This window comes from Staurois parvus, unplaced genomic scaffold (assembly GCF_062004578.1).
Source record: "Staurois parvus isolate SC_StPar_1 unplaced genomic scaffold, SC_StPar_1.0 ptg000446l, whole genome shotgun sequence".
Lineage (NCBI taxonomy): Eukaryota > Metazoa > Chordata > Amphibia > Anura > Ranidae > Staurois > Staurois parvus.
In genome coordinates this window covers 861,055-880,238 of record NW_028318242.1, presented here as the reverse complement: position 1 = coordinate 880,238, position 19,184 = coordinate 861,055, and the positions used below count along the sequence as shown (strand labels likewise).

General features: G+C 43.9%; 1 protein-coding gene across 1 annotated transcript; it reads left to right on the top strand.

The window, feature by feature from the left end:
* Positions 1–247: 247 nt before the first annotated feature.
* LOC149453599 (lysozyme g-like) lies at positions 248–18,659 on the top strand. The gene is made up of 6 exons (XM_089688105.1): positions 248–313; positions 391–449; positions 1,610–1,708; positions 3,218–3,414; positions 14,745–14,883; positions 17,649–18,659. The coding sequence occupies exons 2-6, from the start codon at positions 410–412 to the stop codon at positions 17,780–17,782; spliced, it is 609 nt and encodes a 202-aa protein (XP_089544231.1). The 5' UTR covers positions 248–313; positions 391–409; the 3' UTR covers positions 17,783–18,659.
* The last annotated feature ends 525 nt before the right edge of the window (positions 18,660–19,184 follow it).

Here is a 19,184-nt window from a genome sequence, read left to right as displayed (position 1 = left end):
AGATAGTCCAGATACTCATTTTGACATTATAAAGAAACCAGTAAAGGGATTAGATTGAGAAGTCCAAATAAACAAATCCTGCTAGGACTGGATCTAGTGAAAAAGAAATAATTCACTTTTGTAAACACTAGTAGACAATTGGCTGCCCTGTAGCTAGGAGGATGTGAACGTGGAAGGAGGATGTGAACATTGTTCTGGAATCAGATGCATTTATTGTAAACAGCTGAGCCAGAGACCATCCCTCTCCTTTAAAATGGCTATAAAACTTCAATCAAGCTTCCTTCCACATTCTGCACAGCAAGACGACTGTGAGGTACAATAATCAGTGAATGTGAACACTATTGTATATCATGTCTTGGAATGCTGCATTAATGTTTTTGTTTCTTCTAGGTATTTCAAGAACACAAACATGAGTTTTTTTACAATTCTTATTCTTTCCACTGTGGCCAGTAAGTACAGTAAATTTAATAAGGTACACAATTAGTTTATTTTTTAGTCATCATCTGTAATCAAATATGTAGTGAAATTTACAAATCTAAAATGAAAAAAATGCTCCATTACCATTGATATACATGTACATATGCTTTGATACTGACAAAAGGAAACGGGTATAGCAATGAACTGTTTTAGTCTTGGCTTCCAGGTTAATAAAGCTGAATTCTAGGCAGGGCACAAATGATTTGTCACATATTCCATAATTATGTGTTTGTGTGTATGATGGAATCCTTTGCAACCTCTCCCCACCCACAATGATAGGACCACATTCCTGTCTACAGAACATCTTCAACAGAAGTACTTCGCAGAAGCCTCTGCACTCACCTAAGCCAGTTAAATACAGTCCAAACCCAAATAGGGACAGCCTCTTCCACCCTAATCCATTTAGTCACTAGCCACACAAAAACACACAAATATATTTTTTTAAATAATGCAACTAACAAGGTGTAATAAGCTCTATCGATTACTCAGAAATCATGTGTTTGCTCTGCACACCTAAATATTGTTGCTTTCTGCATGATGTTAATCATCTTAGTGCATATGCCTAGGGTTGCCACCTCATCCCTTTAAACCTGAACACATATTAATTACACAGGTTCTGTGGCTGATTACGGTGGTAATTAAACTCACTTAGTGCCTTACCTGCGTTAATTTAGCTTCACAACCTGTGCAATTAATATGTGTTCGGTTTTAAAGGGGTGAGTTGGCAACCCTACAAACACCCCAAGATGTTTTCTACCTTTTAAGGTCCACCAAGGATCAGAGTATAAAGCCTAGTAAAAGTGCACATTAGCATGATTAATGGCAGCCTTTGCCACCCCTCTGAAAGCAATCTGCCCTGGACCGCTTTCTAGAGAGCATTATGAGTGTTCCTGCCCAGTCCCCATACATCAGGTGCTATTCCATATTTCTAATAATCCCCTGATCTCTATGCCAGCCCGAAAAATTATTAGGGGGGGGGGGGGTGACACCGTGTTTTATCACACCAGGTGACACGAACCCTAGTGATGCCACTGCTTGTGTCTTTCTTTCAACCTGATTAATTATGTTACTAATACCTTTGGGCAGCATAATCTCTAAATGGAGATTTGACCGTGTGTGTTTTCTTTTCTAGCCACTGTATACACATCTGGAATCTATGGGGACATCAATAAAGTTCCCACGACTGGTGCTACTTGTGCAACAGCCAAGCAAGACAAGTTGAAATCTTGTGGTAAGTTATTACTAATCTGATTGTAGTGACTAAGGGGGCTACTTATATTATAAACCGATAACATTTTCTACAGGACACTGCAGCATTTTGTCCATGCTGCGTGCTGCATTTTACAAATCATTCATAAAATACAGGCTGTCGTGTGGAGTCTGGGGGGTCTTCTGCATAACTCTGCAGGGAACGCTCTATTATAGGTAACAGTCATGCCTTTCCTAGATATTTTCTTTTCTTTCCTATTCAACAAAATGAGTGGAGCTTCTGTCCCAAAGCAAGCAAAGTGGAGTGCTATAAACTGGCAGATTTGCAGTCTATTAACAAAACAATGGTTGAAAAAGGCAAGAAAACAAATATTGTTAGTAGTGCTAAAAGAGACCAGTACTGAAAAAATACGTAGGCTACTATTGCTGAACTCTTCTTTTGAAAATTATAATATTTTGTCTTTAGGCTGATCCTAATACTTTATGAGTTGCTAGTCTTCATTTGCTGATGACATACAAATTATTGACGCCAAGGACAGCATTTTCTGCAAGAGGTCAGCAATGGCATATTTCTCTCAGTAACTTTCCTTTTAATCATCTCAGCTGTCTATTTGTTGGCTGGAGTTTCACATCAATTTTTCTCCTTTATCTAGTACAGTGAATATATTATGTGATATTAAAACCCAGCTCTTGGAAACTTGAAAACTTTCCCTTGTAGTGGAGCTGCACCCATACTGCAAGGATCAATTGCTTGTTTAGTCTAGGGGAGAGTAAAAGTGCTTTTACTTACCTGATCCTCCTCTTCTCCAGCAGATGGAGCTTCCCTACTCTGTGCTGGTGGACTGTCCTTTGGCGTCATCACATCCACTGCAAGGCTATGAACCCTGCATTGGTCTTGATGACATCAGGACATTCAAATATTAGAGCAAAGGAGAGAAGACACAACAGGGACCAGTCTAGCAGCACTGAAGAGCCGAGGATTGGGTTAGTAAATCTACTTTAACAAGTCCCACTGCAAGGGACAACTTTTTCCTTTTCCGGAGTTTAGCTTTAAGTAACAGAAGGGTTAAAAGGTTAAGCAATTGCGTGAAATTTGCAACTAAATAGAGGTTGCCTTGCTAGGACTGATAAGACAGTTACAGTGACCTAACTTCCTACTGGTGACCCAGAGAGCAATCAGATGCTGACAGAGCTACTAACTCTTCTTTTGCTCTGTCAAAAAGTAAAAAATACGTTTTAGCTGAGTTCCACTTTACCTGTAATATCATGGCCTATGAATATGAAATGTTTGTTATTGCATGATACTACTACTACTATGATGTAAATTATAGCAAACATTTTCTCCACATGTGAAATATCCTGTTACTTAAACTGCACAGTCACTGCCATTGCTACAAAAGTATTTAAAGAGCTGGTGCTGATTCATTTTGCTATATGTTACTCACTACTACTGTATTAGGTTTTCATTGCATTTCCAATACCAATATAAAGATTACTACTGACATATTTTCATCTTTTCTTTGTTATGAAGGAGTTGAGGCTTCAAAAAGTCTGGCCCGGCATGACTTAGGACAAATAAATAAATACAAAAGTAAAATTCTCTCAGTGGCTAGACAAAAACAGATGGATCCATCTATCATTGCTGGTATTATGTCCCGGGAATCACGTGGAGGAAGCATTCTGATAAATGGTTGGGGTGACCATAACAATGGCTTTGGCCTGATGCAGGTACTAGGATTATGTCTACTTATAGAACATGTGAAGTGGTGCTGCCTTTGTTCTATATCTTTATTCATTATGCTCACTGTTTGATATTTTCATATGTAAAATGACATTTTAAATGTGTATACAGGTTTATTCAATAAGCAAGTTATAAGATGTAATAATTTTGTACAAAGATTTGTAAGTTCTGTCAGGTAAAGAGACTTTTCAGTGTCATTGGTTCCACACACTAGCCCCAGAATTGACGCGGGGGTTGACAGACTGAACCTATGAAGGGGACCAGGAAATTGACACTCCCAAAAGTGTCAAATTTTACAATTCTCCAGGTGGCACTTTCTCTTTACTAGAGTAGAGATCGGAGGCAGCAGGAGAGGTGAGTATTACATTTCTTATTTGAAGGGAGTCCTCTATTTACACTATATACACAATTTTGCTCTACATAAACAATTTTACTGGTGGTCAGTACACAAAGTAAGCAGGAGACCAAAAATGACCATGCATTACAAATGATATTTTAAACATACACAAATATGCGTGCAGCCTCACAAATCTGGAAGAAATGTCTATGTATATCACTAATGAGGCTGATTTACTAAGAGCTCATTTACACTGGCTGCCAAGCAAGTGGAAAAACAATCAGCTGAGCCCCCAATCCCTGGGCAGCAAGTTAACCAGGCCAGTGGCCATGTTAGTACACAGCACTAGAGTTGGGGCACAAGAATATTATAAAGCCTAGCATGTTTGGCAAGCAGTACAATTGCCAAACATAACCAATTTAAGTGCACGGGACTGCTCCGCAACTGCTATGCAACAGCAAATTAGTACTGCAGGCTTTCACTAGTCAAAACACTCAGGATCACTCCATAATTTGTGTGGACATTTATTCAATAATGTGAACGTGTAAATAAACAGGGATTTGCTTTTCACGCCATTGGATAATTGAAGTGAACATTCTCCACTATTTTTGCCCATTCAGGGCAAAGTGATAGCGTCTCTTAACTGCTTTCACACCGCCCTATAGAAGAAATCACATATATATGTGAATTTGCAGTTCCGGGTAGGGGGCACACACGCGCCCTACCCACACCACCGCCATTTGCGGCCTCGACTGTCAATCTCTGGCACCCAGTGATCGCTGAGTATCTCTGACGGGGGAAAGACCTGTTTATAAACAACACAGATCTCTCTCCTGTCAGCTCCTGCACACTGCTTTGTATGTCTCTGCATAGTAAAGCCATACAAAGCAGCGCGCTTACAGTGAAACACACACACAGCCCACATAGTGAAACAGCACACAGCTGACCCTTTGATCGCCCCAGATTTTAACCCCTTCTTGCCCAGTGTCAGTGCTTTTTATTAGCACTGATCACTGTATTGGTGTCACTGGGGATGTCAGTGACACCAAGTCAGTTCCCCCCAGTGTCAGAATGCCTGCTGCAGTCCTGCTATAAGGTTGCTGATCGCCGCCATTACTAGTAAAAAAAAAAAATTCCAGTATATGTACCGTCATTTGTAAATGCTATAACTGTCACGTAAACCAATTCATTTACATGTATTGGGATTCTTTTTTTTTAGCAAAGACATGTAGCAGAATACATTTTGGCCTAAATGTATGAAGAAATTTGGTTTTAAAAATTTTTTTACTGGACATGTTTAATAGCAAAAAGTTAAAAATATAGTTTTTTTTCTCAAAATCGTCGGTCTTTTTTTGTTTATAGCATAAAAAATGCATAGGCAATCAAATACCACTGAACAAAGCTCTATCCTCTAAAAAGGATGTAAATTTCATTTGGGTGTAGCATTGCATGACCGCACAATTGTCAGTTAAAGTAACGCTGCACCGTATTGCAAAAAATAGCCTGGTCAGGAACGGGAGTAAATCCTCTGGAGGGCGAGTGGTTAACCTCCAGCAACTTTAATATTCCCTGACCTTCCTTTGCTTTGCCCTTGGAAAATACCCAGTGTTTCTAGTGTAGCAGGCTCCTTGTACAAGAGGATTCAGAAGGAATCACATGATCAGCTGTCAGTACTTTCTCTCTCTCTCTCTTCTGTTTGTAAAACCTGGGCATTCTGCCAAGTTGATGACTCATCCACTACACAGCAAAGAATGCAGGGAAGGGGAGGAAGCAGAAAGTGAAGGGGGAGAACAGAGAGACACGGAGGCTGGAGAAAAGACAGGGACATGTGGAGCCCGTCCAAGGAGAGGAGGAGGCACTACAGCACCCAGCGCGGATAGAGGGACCCTGCTGTGTGTTCAGAGTCTGGTGAGCTGTCCCACTGGAGAGAGTAAGACACACCATTCACACTTTGCATATAGACTGGGACATCCGCCCCCCACTGCTGGGATCTCACCCATCCGGGGCCCTGTGCAAGCCACAGATCCCTCTGCCTGCTTTGCCCCTCACCACCAGTGTAATTGAGACTGTCTGCCCCGGGGACTGACACATACTGGGAGATTGCATCCTGCGACTGCTCCTGGTCTTGGGGTGCTTTGTGTTGCGTTTAGACACTGAGGTTGGACCCTCTCAGCCCAGAAACCTAGTGAAATCTGATGTAACCCACACCAGCTGAAACTCCAAAGAAGCCTTCAGCTGCTATTTACTTCATTATAAGGACTAAACGTGCACCAACTAAAGCTCCACCGTTACAAGGACTGACCGGTGTGGGTAATACATTTCATTGATAGAGCATAAGTAAGTTTATTTGTTTGATATCAGTTGTATTCTGCTTAAAGTGCAACTCTGCCATCCGGAGACTCTTGGCTGTGAAGCCCTCTAGTGGCAGACCAAATTTACTGCATTGCATAAAAGAAGAAAAGTAAGTTTTGAAGTTGAAAGGGGAACCCCACCCCTCTACACTGCATTTCATTCTCCGTAAAATTGTTCTTGTTTCATTTAACCCTGTGTCAGCAAATTTCTTGGCGGGGTATTTGCTATTCATTACCAGTTGTGCCAGAGGGATTGGGTTTGCTTAGGGTTGGATCTATTGAGCGCAGGACCCATAATATATTCCAGCTTGTCCCGAGGGGCAGTGCTACACGTGGGGGCTCGTCCGGGATTCTTGCTGCTCAATTACCCAACAACCACTCAAGCAGTGCCCTATACCAACTCCTAAGATGGACGTCGCAGCCGCAACCAAGTGGTGCAGCAGGGAAAATGCTGGCCCTGAAAGAGTAGATGAGGTTCGGGCGCAACAAGTCCTACGGGGAGCCAGGCCCCTAGACCCCATTGCCATTCTATTACGAACTCGGCGAGATGGTGGCCTCCTGAACTATCCAGACTTGATTCGGACTGTGAGAGAGGAGGAAGCCATGTTGGATGACAAAGAGAGACAGTCAGACTCTGTTGTAGGGGTCCGGGTAGTCAATGTGGGAGGTGACACCCCTGAAGTTGAACTCCTTAAGACTCAGGTGTCCCAACTAATGGAGATGGTGACCTTACTAATGGCGGGACCGTCGGGATTAGCGAGAGAGACGAGAGCAGTTTCTGAAAACCTGTCAGGAGTTGCCCCAACGCAAGCAACTAGTCCCACCATTCAAATGACCTGCTTTAATTGTGGAGGGACCGGACATGTCAGAAGAGTCTGTCCAAGCCCCAGGAAGCCTGAAGCTAAGCGCCAAAACCCGGCGGAAAACTTCAGAGGGCCCTGGTGAAGGAGCAACCCAGGGACCCCACCACCGCAGCTAGCTCCACTCAACCAAGTAAAAGGGGGGTGAGGAGAAAATCTGGCCCTATCCAGAAGGACCCCACCATCCCTTACAAACAGCCTAGGGAAAATGCCACTTCACCTCAGGGAGTCGGTGCACACCTCAAACCTGGGAGTCAACCACGGCTTAGGCCGAGCCAAAACTCCCCCAGGAGGAGAGTACGGATAAGAACTGCAGAACAGAAGAAGACGACTACCTGTTCACCACTCCCTGAGAATTTAGTGGGACCCTCCCCTGTCGTCCCGATTCAGGTAGAAGGGATTTATACCAGGGCTCTTCTGGACACCGGAGCCCAAGTAACCCTTCTGTACCGAGACTTCTATGACAAGCATCTGAAGCATTTGCCCTTGCAGAAGCTGGAAGATCTGGAAATATGGGGCATAGGAACCCAGAAGTTTCCCTATGATGGTTACCTATCGGTCAGACTAACTTTTGATCCTTCCATGACAGGGAAGGCTGAGACTTTCGAAGCCTTAGCCGTCATCTGTCCCCGGCCGCCTGGGGCCAATGGGAGTCCCCTAATCATAGGGACCAACACCAATCTTGTCAGAAGGCTGCTGGCGCCATTGGTCGAAGAGCCCAATGATCAACCCACTTCTGTACATCCCATGCTGAGGCAAGCATATCAGCGCCTGGTACAAGGAGAGGAGAGCCCCAGCGGAAAGAATAGGGAAGATATGGCGCCTGGATCAACATGAGAAGGTGCTACAACCCGGAGAGGTGGCGTGTTTACAGGCATCAGTCAAATTGACCTGGAAGCAGCCAGGCCCCTTCATTGTCCTTGAGGCTGGTGGCTGTGAAGAGAACACAGGAGTGGAGATCCTCCCGGAGGTAGTGTCAACAAAAGCGCTACGGAGGAGCCATGGAAAGTTTTCGGTCAGTGTTCATAATCCAACTGCTGCCCCAGTGAAAATCCCAGCTCGGGTGCTGTTAGGACATGTGGATCCTGCAACCCCAATCTTGCCCACTGAGCTAGGGGACGGAAGAGAGAAAGAAATCCCTGTCGATGCATTTTACCCAAGGAACACCCCCCTTTCCCCGGAATGGAGAGAGAGAAGCGAAGAATCAACTCCTAAGGTGGCGGGCTGCATTCTCCAGAAGTGAGTTCGATGTGGGGTGTGCAGAGAGTGCCCATCATCGGATCCGGCTTCGAGAAGACGCCCCATTCAGGGAAAGGGTTCGACGAGTTCCATTGGGAGATTTGGAAGACCTGCGTGAGCAATTGGCAGAGTTGAAGAGGACAGGCATCATCAGAGAGTCCCGAAGCCCATACGCCTCTCCGATAGTGGTGGTCCGGAAGAAGAACGGATCTTTAAGATTGTGCATCGACTACCGGACGCTAAACCGAAGAACTGTTCCTGATCAGTATACCACCCCCAGGATAGAGGATGCTTTGCAAAGCCTATCAGGGGCAAAGTGGTTCAGTGTGCTGGACCTGAAGAATGGGTATTACCAGATCCCCATGCACCCGGAAGACCGAGAAAAGACAGCGTTCATAACCCCAATAGGGTTCTTTGAATTTGACCGGATGCCTCAAGGTTTGTGCAACTCTCCAGCCACCTTTCAAAGGCTGATGGAGAAGACGGTGGGTGACATGAATTTAGTTGAAGTACTGGTATACTTGGACGACATCATTGTGTTCGGGAAGACCCTGGAGGAACATGAGGAGAGATTGGAGAAGGTGCTCAAGAGACTTCATGATGAGGGACTGAAGTTGTCTTTGGAGAAGTGCCAGTTTTACCAACCCTCGGTCAATTACCTGGGTCATATCGTATCTGCCGATGGAGTGGCCACTGACCCCAAGAAGCTGGAAGCTGTCACCTCATGGCCGAGGCCCACAAATGTCACAGAGCTCAGATCTTTCCTGGGGTTTTGCTCCTATTATCGCAGATTCGTCCAGGGCTTTGCTCGGATAGCCCGCCCACTCAATGAACTGCTCAGAAACGAAGAAGACAATGATGATGCAGATCTTTCTAGACCTGCGAACCCAGCAGTGGGACCCAGGAGGCCTAGGGAATCTATTCAAGGACAATGGACAACCCAGTGTGAAGAGGCCTTTGAACGGCTGAAAAAGAGTCTAACCACCGCCCCAATCCTGGCCTATGCAGACCCAGCCAAGCCCTACGAATTGCATGTGGATGCAAGTAGAGATGGGTTAGGGGGAGTCCTCTATCAAGAACAGAATGGATGCTTGCGACCTGTCGCCTATGTGAGCCGGGGTTTGGCGTTCGCTGAGAAGAACTACCCCACCCACAAGCTTAAATTCTTGGCCTTGAAGTGGGCAGTAGTGGACAAACTTCGAGATTACCTATATGGAGCAGAATTCGTGATAAAAACAGATAATAACCCCCTCACATACATTCTCACTACAGCTAAGCTAGATGCTACTGGCCACAGGTGGTTAGCTGCCTTATCGGAGTTCACTTTCAGCCTCAGTTATCGGCCAGGGATTGGGAATAGGGATGCAGATGCCTTATCCCGAAGACCTCACTGTTCCAAGGATTCTCCAGAAGAGTGGACTCAGGTGCCCTCTGAAGGGGTACGAGCCTTATGCCAAGGAGTGGAACACCGAACAAGAGGTGGGTCCAGGGCAGAAGACATTGGGATTTCGGCGTCTGGCGTTCCCAGGTGTTATTGCAATGTCACCCAGGTTGGGGGTGAAGGCCTGCCCAAGCTTTCCAGGAAGGATCTGCGAAGAGATCAGTTGGAAGACCCCCTCTGCGGCCTAGTATTGAAGGCTTTAGAAAGCAAAAGCCCTGATTTGCTTCTTACATCGTCAAGGGAGGCCCGGCGGCTACATCGTGAGTGGGATCGGCTACAGTTACGCCACGGAGTGATCTACCGAAGGGGCCCCTCTGATGATCCTGAAGAGAAATGGCAGCTATTTTTGCCCGCAAAACACAGAGAAACGGTGCTGGCCGCTCTCCATGATGACCATGGCCATCTGGGACCAGAAAGAACCTTTTGTTTGGTAAGAGACCGCTTCTACTGGCCCTGCATGCGGACAGAAGTTGAAAGTTACTGTCACTCCTGCATCCGATGTATTCAGAGGAAGACTCTGCCTCAACGAGCTGCCCCAATGGGCCACCTTCAAAGTCAGGGACCCATGGAGTTGGTGTGCATTGACTTCCTGTGCCTGGAGTCGGATCAGAGTGGACAGGGAAATATCCTGGTAGTGACTGACCATTTTACCAGGTATGCCCAGGCTTTTCCTGCTAGAGATCAGTTAGCATCAACTGTGGCAAAGATTTTAGTAGAAAGGTTCTTTGTGCATTACGGACTACCACAACGTATCCACTCAGACCAAGGGAGAGATTTCGAGAGCAATCTCATCAAGAGACTCTTGAGTCTACTAGGCATCCAAAAGTCGAGGACTACTCCATACCATCCTCAGGGAGATCCTCAGCCAGAGAGATTCAATCGTACCCTCCTGAATATGCTCGGGACTTTGACTTCAGTGCAAAAGCAACACTGGAGTAAGCATGTAGCAGCCATCGTACATGCCTACAATAGCACTGCCAACGACGCTACAGGATACTCTCCTTACCGGCTGATGTTCGGCCGGGAAGCCCGACTGCCAGTAGACTTGGCTTTTGGAACCTCTGTAGACCATACCTCTGCAGCTTCCCATAGAGGATATGTGGACCGCCTAAGGAAAAGCCTGAAGATTGCTTATGAGAAGGCTCAAGCCACCTCAGACGCCAGGGGACAGAGAAACAAAGAGAACTTTGATCTCAGAGTGCGAGAACAGGACTTACAATCTGGAGACAGAGTCTTACTGAGAAATCTGGGTATCCCTGGAAAACACAAGTTGGCGGATAGGTGGCGATCAGAGCCCTATGTCATCTGCAAACAATTGCCTGGATTGCCAGTTTACCAGATTCGACCGGAAAAGGGTGTTGGCCCACTCAAAACCTGGCACCGCAACCACCTTTTGCCTTTGTCAGATGCAGTCCGTCTACCATCACAATCTGATCCACAGTCTACCCCCTCAACTTCTCAGAGGACTAGACCTGTGACCAGGTCTCAACCCATACCACCTCCTGCAGATGCAGAGGACAGTGAGAGTGAGGAGGTAGGGACAGATTTGCTGTGGCCATCTGACATTTCCGAACCCACCATTCCTTCTTCCACTGGAGTGACTGACGTAGTTCCTCTTAGGCCAGAGGCTCCTGAATTTGTGCCTCAGGCCCAACCTGCAGAAGACTTGCAAGAACCTGAAGACTGGTGGTCCATTGTTGATGAGGGAGAAGATGTGGAGGAAGCTGAACTGGGAGAGACAGAGAGCGTCGAGCAAGAAGCAAGGGTTGATGAGTCAGTAGTGTCAGAACCAACATCGGAAGCAACGCCAGAACCATTGCTAGAGCCAAGAGAACAGAGAGAGCGTAGAGTTATTCAACCCCCAAAGAGACTGACATATGATGTGTTGGGTGAAAACTCTGAGGAAGTAGTACATGCTTCTCAAAGGAATCTCGTGACGCCTGGTTCTCCTACAGCAGTTTCGGTAGAGAACAGCCCCAACTCACCCCCTGGCACATCTGGTTGGGCCATTCCCATTAGTGTGGCCTATGGGCAGGACAACCCTCACTCTGCTACATGGTGGGAGGTTCCTCTGCCAGATTCTTATGCAAGTGTGAATAATTTAATTTCCTGTGTGTACTAACTTTGCTTTTTCTCCGCGTGTATATAAAAAGCATGTAACAGGTTGCTTTTACTGCTGTCTTTGGAGGACCAAAGCTTCTCTGGTGGGGGGAGTGTGTAGCAGGCTCCTTGTACAAGAGGATTCAGAAGGAATCACATGTTCAGCAGTCAGTCCTTTCTCTCTCTCTCCTGTTTGTAAAACCTGGGCATTCTGCCAAGTTGATGACTCATCCACTACACAGCAAAGAATGCAGGGAAGGGGAGGAAGCAGGAAGTGAAGGGGGAGAACAGAGAGACACGAGGCTGGAGAAAAGACAGGGACATGTGGAGCCCGTCCAAGGAGAGGAGGAGGCACTACAGCACCCAGCGCGGATAGAGGGACCCTGCTGTGTGTTCAGAGTCTGGTGAGCTGTCCCACTGGAGAGAGTAAGACACACCATTTACACTTTGCATATAGACTGGGACATCCGCACCCCACTGCTGTGATCTCACCCATCCAGGGCCCTGTGCAAGCCACAGATCCCTCTGCCTGCTTTGTCCCTCACCACCAGTGTAATTGAGACTGTCTGCCCCGGGGACTGACACATACTGGGAGATTGCATCCTGCGACTGCTCCTGGTCTTGGGGTGCTTTGTGTTGCGTTTAGACACTGAGGTTGGACCCTCTCAGCCCAGAAACCTAGTGAAATCTGATGTAACCCACACCAGCTGAAACTCCAAAGAAGCCTTCAGCTGCTATTTACTTCATTATAAGGACTAAACGTGCACCAACTAAAGCTCCACCGTTACAAGGACTAGAGTGGGGGAATCTGGCTTAGTAGCCTTATTAGAGGTACCTCTTTATTGCATTCTGTTCTGACTCTGAGGTGATTTTTGGCTAACGCCCCTCAGAAGCAGAATCATACACCGGTGTGGGTAATACATTTCATTGATAGAGCATAAGTAAGTTTATTTGTTTGATATCAGTTGTATTCTGCTTAAAGTGCAACTCTGCCATCCGGAGACTCTTGGCTGTGAAGCCCTCTAGTGGCAGACCAAATTTACTGCATTGCATAAAAGAAGAAAAGTAAGTTTTGAAGTTGAAAGGGGAACCCCACCCCTCTACACTGCATTTCATTCTCCATAAAATTGTTCTTGTTTCATTTAACCCTGTGTCAGCAAATTTCTTGGCGGGGTATTTGCTATTCATTACCAGTTGTGCCAGAGGGATTGGGTTTGCTTAGGGTTGGATCTATTGAGCACAGGACCCATAATATATTCCAGCTTGTCCCGAGGGGCAGTGCTACACTAGGTATGGGGGAACATATGACCTCCTCCTAGGATGAAGGGCTCAGGGCTTAGTAGCCATTGAGCAGGCCCGAACACTGTCATGTGAAAGAGGGAAGGAATTCATGAAGACTGTCCAATGCTATCATAAACATAACTTACACAGGGTTTGACTTTCAGCTCCAAAGGAGGACAATGTGGTGCTGTAGTATGGTGAAGGTAAGTATAAGTGGGTCATGGGTTTTCTTTCAAGAGACACATAAATGGGTGAAGTAACAAATTGTCTCTCTAACTGTAGTTATCTCAAAAAGGGGGCCCCTTCTAGCAATGGCCATAACTGGTTAATATATCATTTTTTCAGAAACATGTATTTGTTAATAGAGGTATGCAGAAATTAAAGTGGTTGTAAACCTCTGTAATAAAAAAAATGAACCAAGCTAATCCTTCTATAGTGTGTACTTGCCTCATTCCAAAACACCTAATGTGATCTCACCTCCCTCTTCTATCTGCATAAGTCACTTCTGACTCAACACCATAGAATCCCTGGTGATACCCTGTCCCCTTCTCCTCCCAGCACACAGCAGGTGTCGACAGCCTCAAATGTCCATGTTTTTCTCAACTGTCTACGTTTTCCTATAATAGTGTGAGAGAGTGTGTGTGTGTGGGAGGGGGGTGTCCATTCCCTTCACTCAGTTCTCAGATTACACTCAGCTCTCCCCTTCTCTCTATGCAGTGTGTGACATCAGATCCCAGGCCACTGTCTGGTGCTGGGAAACAGCTTTTGATCTGTGCGTTTTAGGAGGAGGTAGAGACATGGGGATGCAGATAAACAAGTATAACTTATGTAGCAGGATTTGATGACTGTGTATCACCTGAAACTAGTTACTTCAATATATGTAAGGGTTTACATTTTAAAAGGGACATGCATAATCTTGCTTTTTTTTTAACTTATATTTCCAAAAGATTTACTTTGTATCAGGTCTAAGTTCAGAGATAAATGTGCAGCCTTTTGATCTAAAAATTATGTATATACTGTATTTGCTATGCTAAATGCTTGTGAAGGTCATGAAATCCTCATTTGTATATCTGATAATTCAGTCATTAACCTCTTTAGGACCATCCAATCCATATGTGTGACGGTTAAAGAGTGGGCTTTAATGTCTACATGCAAAACATATGCGTTGCTGGGTGCCTTTGTTTATGAATGTGCGCTCCCATCAAAACACCGAGCTGTCGTAGACAGCTCTCAAGTCTGGGCTACAGACTGGTACCTGATGGGAAAGGCTTCATAGTGGTCACATGATCACTGATCCTTCCTGCCTCCTACGTATTCCAAGAGTTTCAGGTCACTCTGGGGTGGGCAGAAAGGGATTTTAAAGCATGTAAAATAAAACACAACAAACATCCATTCACCTCACAGGTATTTATTAAACCTCTACAAAAACGTCCCTGCTGTACCCAGCTTGTAATAACTATAAATGGTGGCATATGTAATATACAATCTTATCTTCTTCTGCTCTCTTCATGTTGCCATTATTTGTGTGTTAGATAGCAAACTGGTTTCTTCTCTTCTAGTGGGCCAATATACCATTTATGTCATTACTCATGTCATTAACATAAAAAATAAAAGGGTTTAGCTGTAGCATTAGCTGTGTTGAAGATTATCACTGTTATTTGATGGCATTGATTAAATCTGCTTATATGACTTTCATTTGCTTTGGTAGGTTGATAAAAGGTACCACATACTTCAGGGAGCCTGGGATAGCGAAGCACATATTGCCCAGGCAGTAGATATTTTAATTTCAACATACAATCAGATTAAGCAGAAATTTCCAGGGCGATCCAAAGAAGTTATACTGAAAGGTAAGAACTATTAAAGCAAAAACCCTATAAAATGCATTGTCTGTATCACACTCAAGATTAAGCACACCAGCAGCTGCGTTAGAACGTGGCTGCTGAGGTGCTGTAAACAGCACATTGCACTGCTAATGTTTTTTGGCAAACTTTATTGAAATGTCACAAAGTGACATTGCATATTGGCCACAGCATGGTGTGATGTAATGGATTGTGTTGCACCACTGAAAAAAAGTACTGCATGTCATACTGTTTTCAGTGCACACCACTGCAATGCGGAGCTGTGAACTAGAATGAAAGGGAATAAGGCTTTGGCCTTGTCTTGCATTGGGACAGTGCTGGGCAAGGCTGGCCAGCACAGTCCCAACACACAGATACAGTGTATCTCCTCTCAAAATTAGCTTGCAATAACATTTTTAGTGTCTATACTGTAAGTGCTAGTCTAGTAATGGCAGGAGTCTAAGCAGCCAGACCAATATTTGCACTCACTCAGTGGCATGTAGAGATCTGGAGGTTCAGCCTCACCCCTTCTTTGCCACCACATACTTCCCCACCTCCTCTATTTTCACTGCTCCCCTATGTCACATTTGCAAGGACATGCAGAGTTGCTAGCTGGAAGAAATGTGCAGCGTCTGGGATGTTTGGGTTCTGTGACAGGGGTGCAAGGAGGTTTAGAGTCAAGGGTACAAGGGGGTGCAAAGTAGGAAAGTGCTAGGAGACAGGAAGGTTCAGAGTCAGGCGTACGGTGGGTTGGTAATAGGGGGTGCTGGGTGACAGGGAAATGTCAGGGTGCAGAATGTCAGGGGTACTGACCTGAATATCCAAGCTGTCAACCTGTAAGCATGCAGGGATGGTCCTCTTACAGAGCGCCTTCCAATATGGGCAGGCTTCTGGACCAAAGCAACCACTGATCAAGGTAAGTGCAAAAGAGTTTAGTTAGCATGGGGAGGGAGGTCATTAGGACTAAATTGTCTCAAAGTATCATTAGCCTTTAGGTCTCCTTCAGACCGATGCATTATGATAATGTATGTTTTACTGCAATGGCACCACAAGGCCACCACCACTTCTTTAGAATGGCAACCCTATGCACAAGTACAGTAGGCAACGGCCTCGCACCACAACTTATGTGCAGGTATGTTTTTTTTTTTCCCCTTGCTGTACATTCTTAGCCAATTCTTGATCAAATTTTAATGCAACACACCGCAATGGAATGGCATGGTATGAAGGGGGCTTTAATATTTTTTCTGTTGGCCTTGTGTTCTGTGGACTGAGGAAAGTGCTTCTGAAAATTGCGGGCAGTATATGCTTTCCATGTATGTTTTAAGAAACGTTCAGCTCATTTATTATCAGCTACTACAGTATATGTTTGAGATCCTAGTAAATACATTTTAAAGAACTTCAGAGTTTAATAAATTGGAGGTGTAATTTGTTTACAAAAAAAAAAAAATCGTCATGCTATATTTTAAAAAAACTCAAGAATTATTATTATTATGCAGGATTTATATAGCACCAACAGTTTACACAGTGCTTTACAACATAAGGACAGACAGTACAACTACGATACAAATTAATACAGAGGGCCCTGCACGTTAGAGCTTACAATCTAAGAGTATAAATGCCTTATGATTGACTTTTAACTCGCAAGATAAGGAAACTTTCAAACATTATTTTCTGAACGTTTCCTCACCCTTGCTTCCTTCCATCCCCACTAGGCAGATTTAACACACCCTTCCCACTGTATACTAACATAGTTCCGGCAGCATTCTGCCACAATGTTTAGCTGTGGCCCGTGCATTTTTAAATTTCCGCTGCCTACACTTGTGAAGTAAAATCCCATAGGCCTCTATGGGGCCAGGAACTGTTAAGGAATGTAGTCACAGGCCCACCCCATGTGGTGTAGATGATACAGGGAGTCAATACCACACAAATGTAAACTAAAATGTCTGTGAGGTCTGGATTTGTGGCTGATAACAGAACTTAACAATTTAGTATACTATACTAGGTTTATAATTGCCTTTTGTAGCAGACAACACAAAAGGATCATGGTATGACAGTAATATTTGTTTTGTTTAAATTCACTATAATGTGAGCAAAAGCTCAGAGGTGGGCTTTTAATTAAATCCACAGTGTATATATACACTAGAAAATGAGTTTCCCAGGCTATACTAAGTGGAAGCTGCTTTGGTAGATTTGGAGCATATGAGTGTGTGTGTGTGTTTATATATACATACACACTCCTTTTAAAAACCTGCCCTAATAAAATGAGACTAGTGCCAGAAATGTAGCTATTCTGGTCACAGTAGGGGAGACAGAGGGATATGTACTAGGTACCTCCAGGAGAGGCCATCATCACTTTACTTCTAATGTTCCATCTAGAGATTCAAAACCAGGGATTGCTTTGTTATGCTAATTTTGACCAGAAATCACATAGTTGTGTTCTATCCTCCTTCTACTTACCCTTGGCACCTCATTAATGCTCATTGAGACAGCTCATGTCCAGTAAGTAAACACTAGGAAAGGCACAACCATGCAAATTCGTGTCAGAATTAGTGGAATGGCAGGGTTTACCCACTTAAATCCCATTGATCTGTTATTTATACAGCTTTAAGGCTATAGACGTACACAATTCTCCTCAACCTTTTCCAGGATGATTCCGCTCTGGCCTCACAGACCCATTGTTTGTTGTTATTATAAATGATATCCTGAATTTATGCAATTATCACGCATTACACTAACATAGTATGCATAACCTAACTGTTGTAAACTTCTTGCAGGAGCTATTGCTGGATACAACGCTGGAGTTGGAAATGTGAAGGACATAAATGATGTTGACCGTTACACAACTGGAAAAGACTATGCCAATGATGTTGTTGCACGAGCACAGTTCTTCAAAAGTAACGGATATTAAAGCTGAGGTTCAAAACTGAACTCCAGCCTTAATGCTTAGTCTTGCACAGTTGTACAGGCTCTTCTAATGTACTGAAATTGTGTGCTCTGATTTCATTGTACGCTGTGAGCTTCTCTTCCTACGTATATATGGTTCATAAGTATTGTTGACTTATTGTTTATGTCCCACATTCATGCTGAACATCTTATACACACATTATTTTAGTTCTCCTGGTCTCAGGATATGTTGACTGTAACCAATACTTGCCTAAGGCATACAGTGCATAATATTTTTTTTCTGGTGCACCAGAAATTATTCCAGCTTTACAATTTGTAACCACCATCTGGTGAATCTTTTCAGCTTTATTGGCCTGATACCAGTGTCAATCCTAAATATGACATCTGCAATTTAATTCATTTCTTTATGTCTTAAAGTTGGTATTTTTATCAAATCAAGTGAAACCACACTAATACCTTATTATTTGCAAAATGATTTAACCAAATCCTTGTTTTTATTATAGCATTAAAATCCAGCTGAAAAAATTCCTTTCCCTGGCAATCAGAGATAAAAGCTGAAAAAAAGTGTATTGTTCACAAAATGCACTGGAGCCAAAACTGTTAGCACTACTTTAATTGCATGCCAAAAAGACAGCAGTTACAGCAATATCACCATTATGAAAGTTGTGTTAAATATATATTGTTTAATTCAGTCATAGTTTTTTCACATATATTACAGATATCCTGTTACAGCGCAGATCATTTACATTTTTTAAAGCAGATGTCTTTAAGCCAGATATCATTTTCCCTGATAATTAGGTCTCCAGATAAAATTAATATCTTTCTTTTGCCTCTGCTCTGAAAAAAAAAAAATATAATAAAATGAGTATCTGTGTAAGCAATCATGCCTAAATGTCCTAATTTATACATGTGTATTTTTCTCCAAGTTCAGCTCTCTACTAATATGTGAATATATAACTGTACTTTTAGTAAAGGTAACTTTTAAAGCGGGATTAAACTCCACCGCTGCTGCCATAATGTTCAAGTATGCATAGCTATTTACACATTATGGCAAACTTACCAAAGCGCCTCCTCCAGTGATGCAACAATGTCCCTTCTTGCTTTTTTGCCACTGCTGATATCTTCTACTTGTCTTTTTCGGAGTTTTGCTCTCAGAAGCCCTTCTGCCAGCAATGTTTTTAAGAGGAGTTTCATTACACTTAAAGTAGCCACTTCCCCAGTATATGCCCCAAAATATAAATACTTACCAGTCCGAGGTCTTTGCAATGCAGCTGTGGTCGGGCTCCTCTTTATTCCTGCAAGTGCTCCACAATCTGTTTTCATTTCTATTGAGGGACTGACTATTATGTATCCCAGAAGCCTGTCCATTGAAATTAATGGAGTATTTTTTATGAAGTAGAGCTCAG

Coding starts and splice junctions, on each gene's coding strand:
- LOC149453599 (XM_089688105.1), top strand. CDS start 410: ATGAGTTTTTTTACAATTCTTATTCTTTCCACTGTGGCCA. Junction 450..1,609: donor TATTCTTTCCACTGTGGCCA/GTAAGTACAGTA, acceptor TTTCTTTTCTAG/CCACTGTATACACATCTGGA. Junction 1,709..3,217: donor AGACAAGTTGAAATCTTGTG/GTAAGTTATTAC, acceptor TTTGTTATGAAG/GAGTTGAGGCTTCAAAAAGT.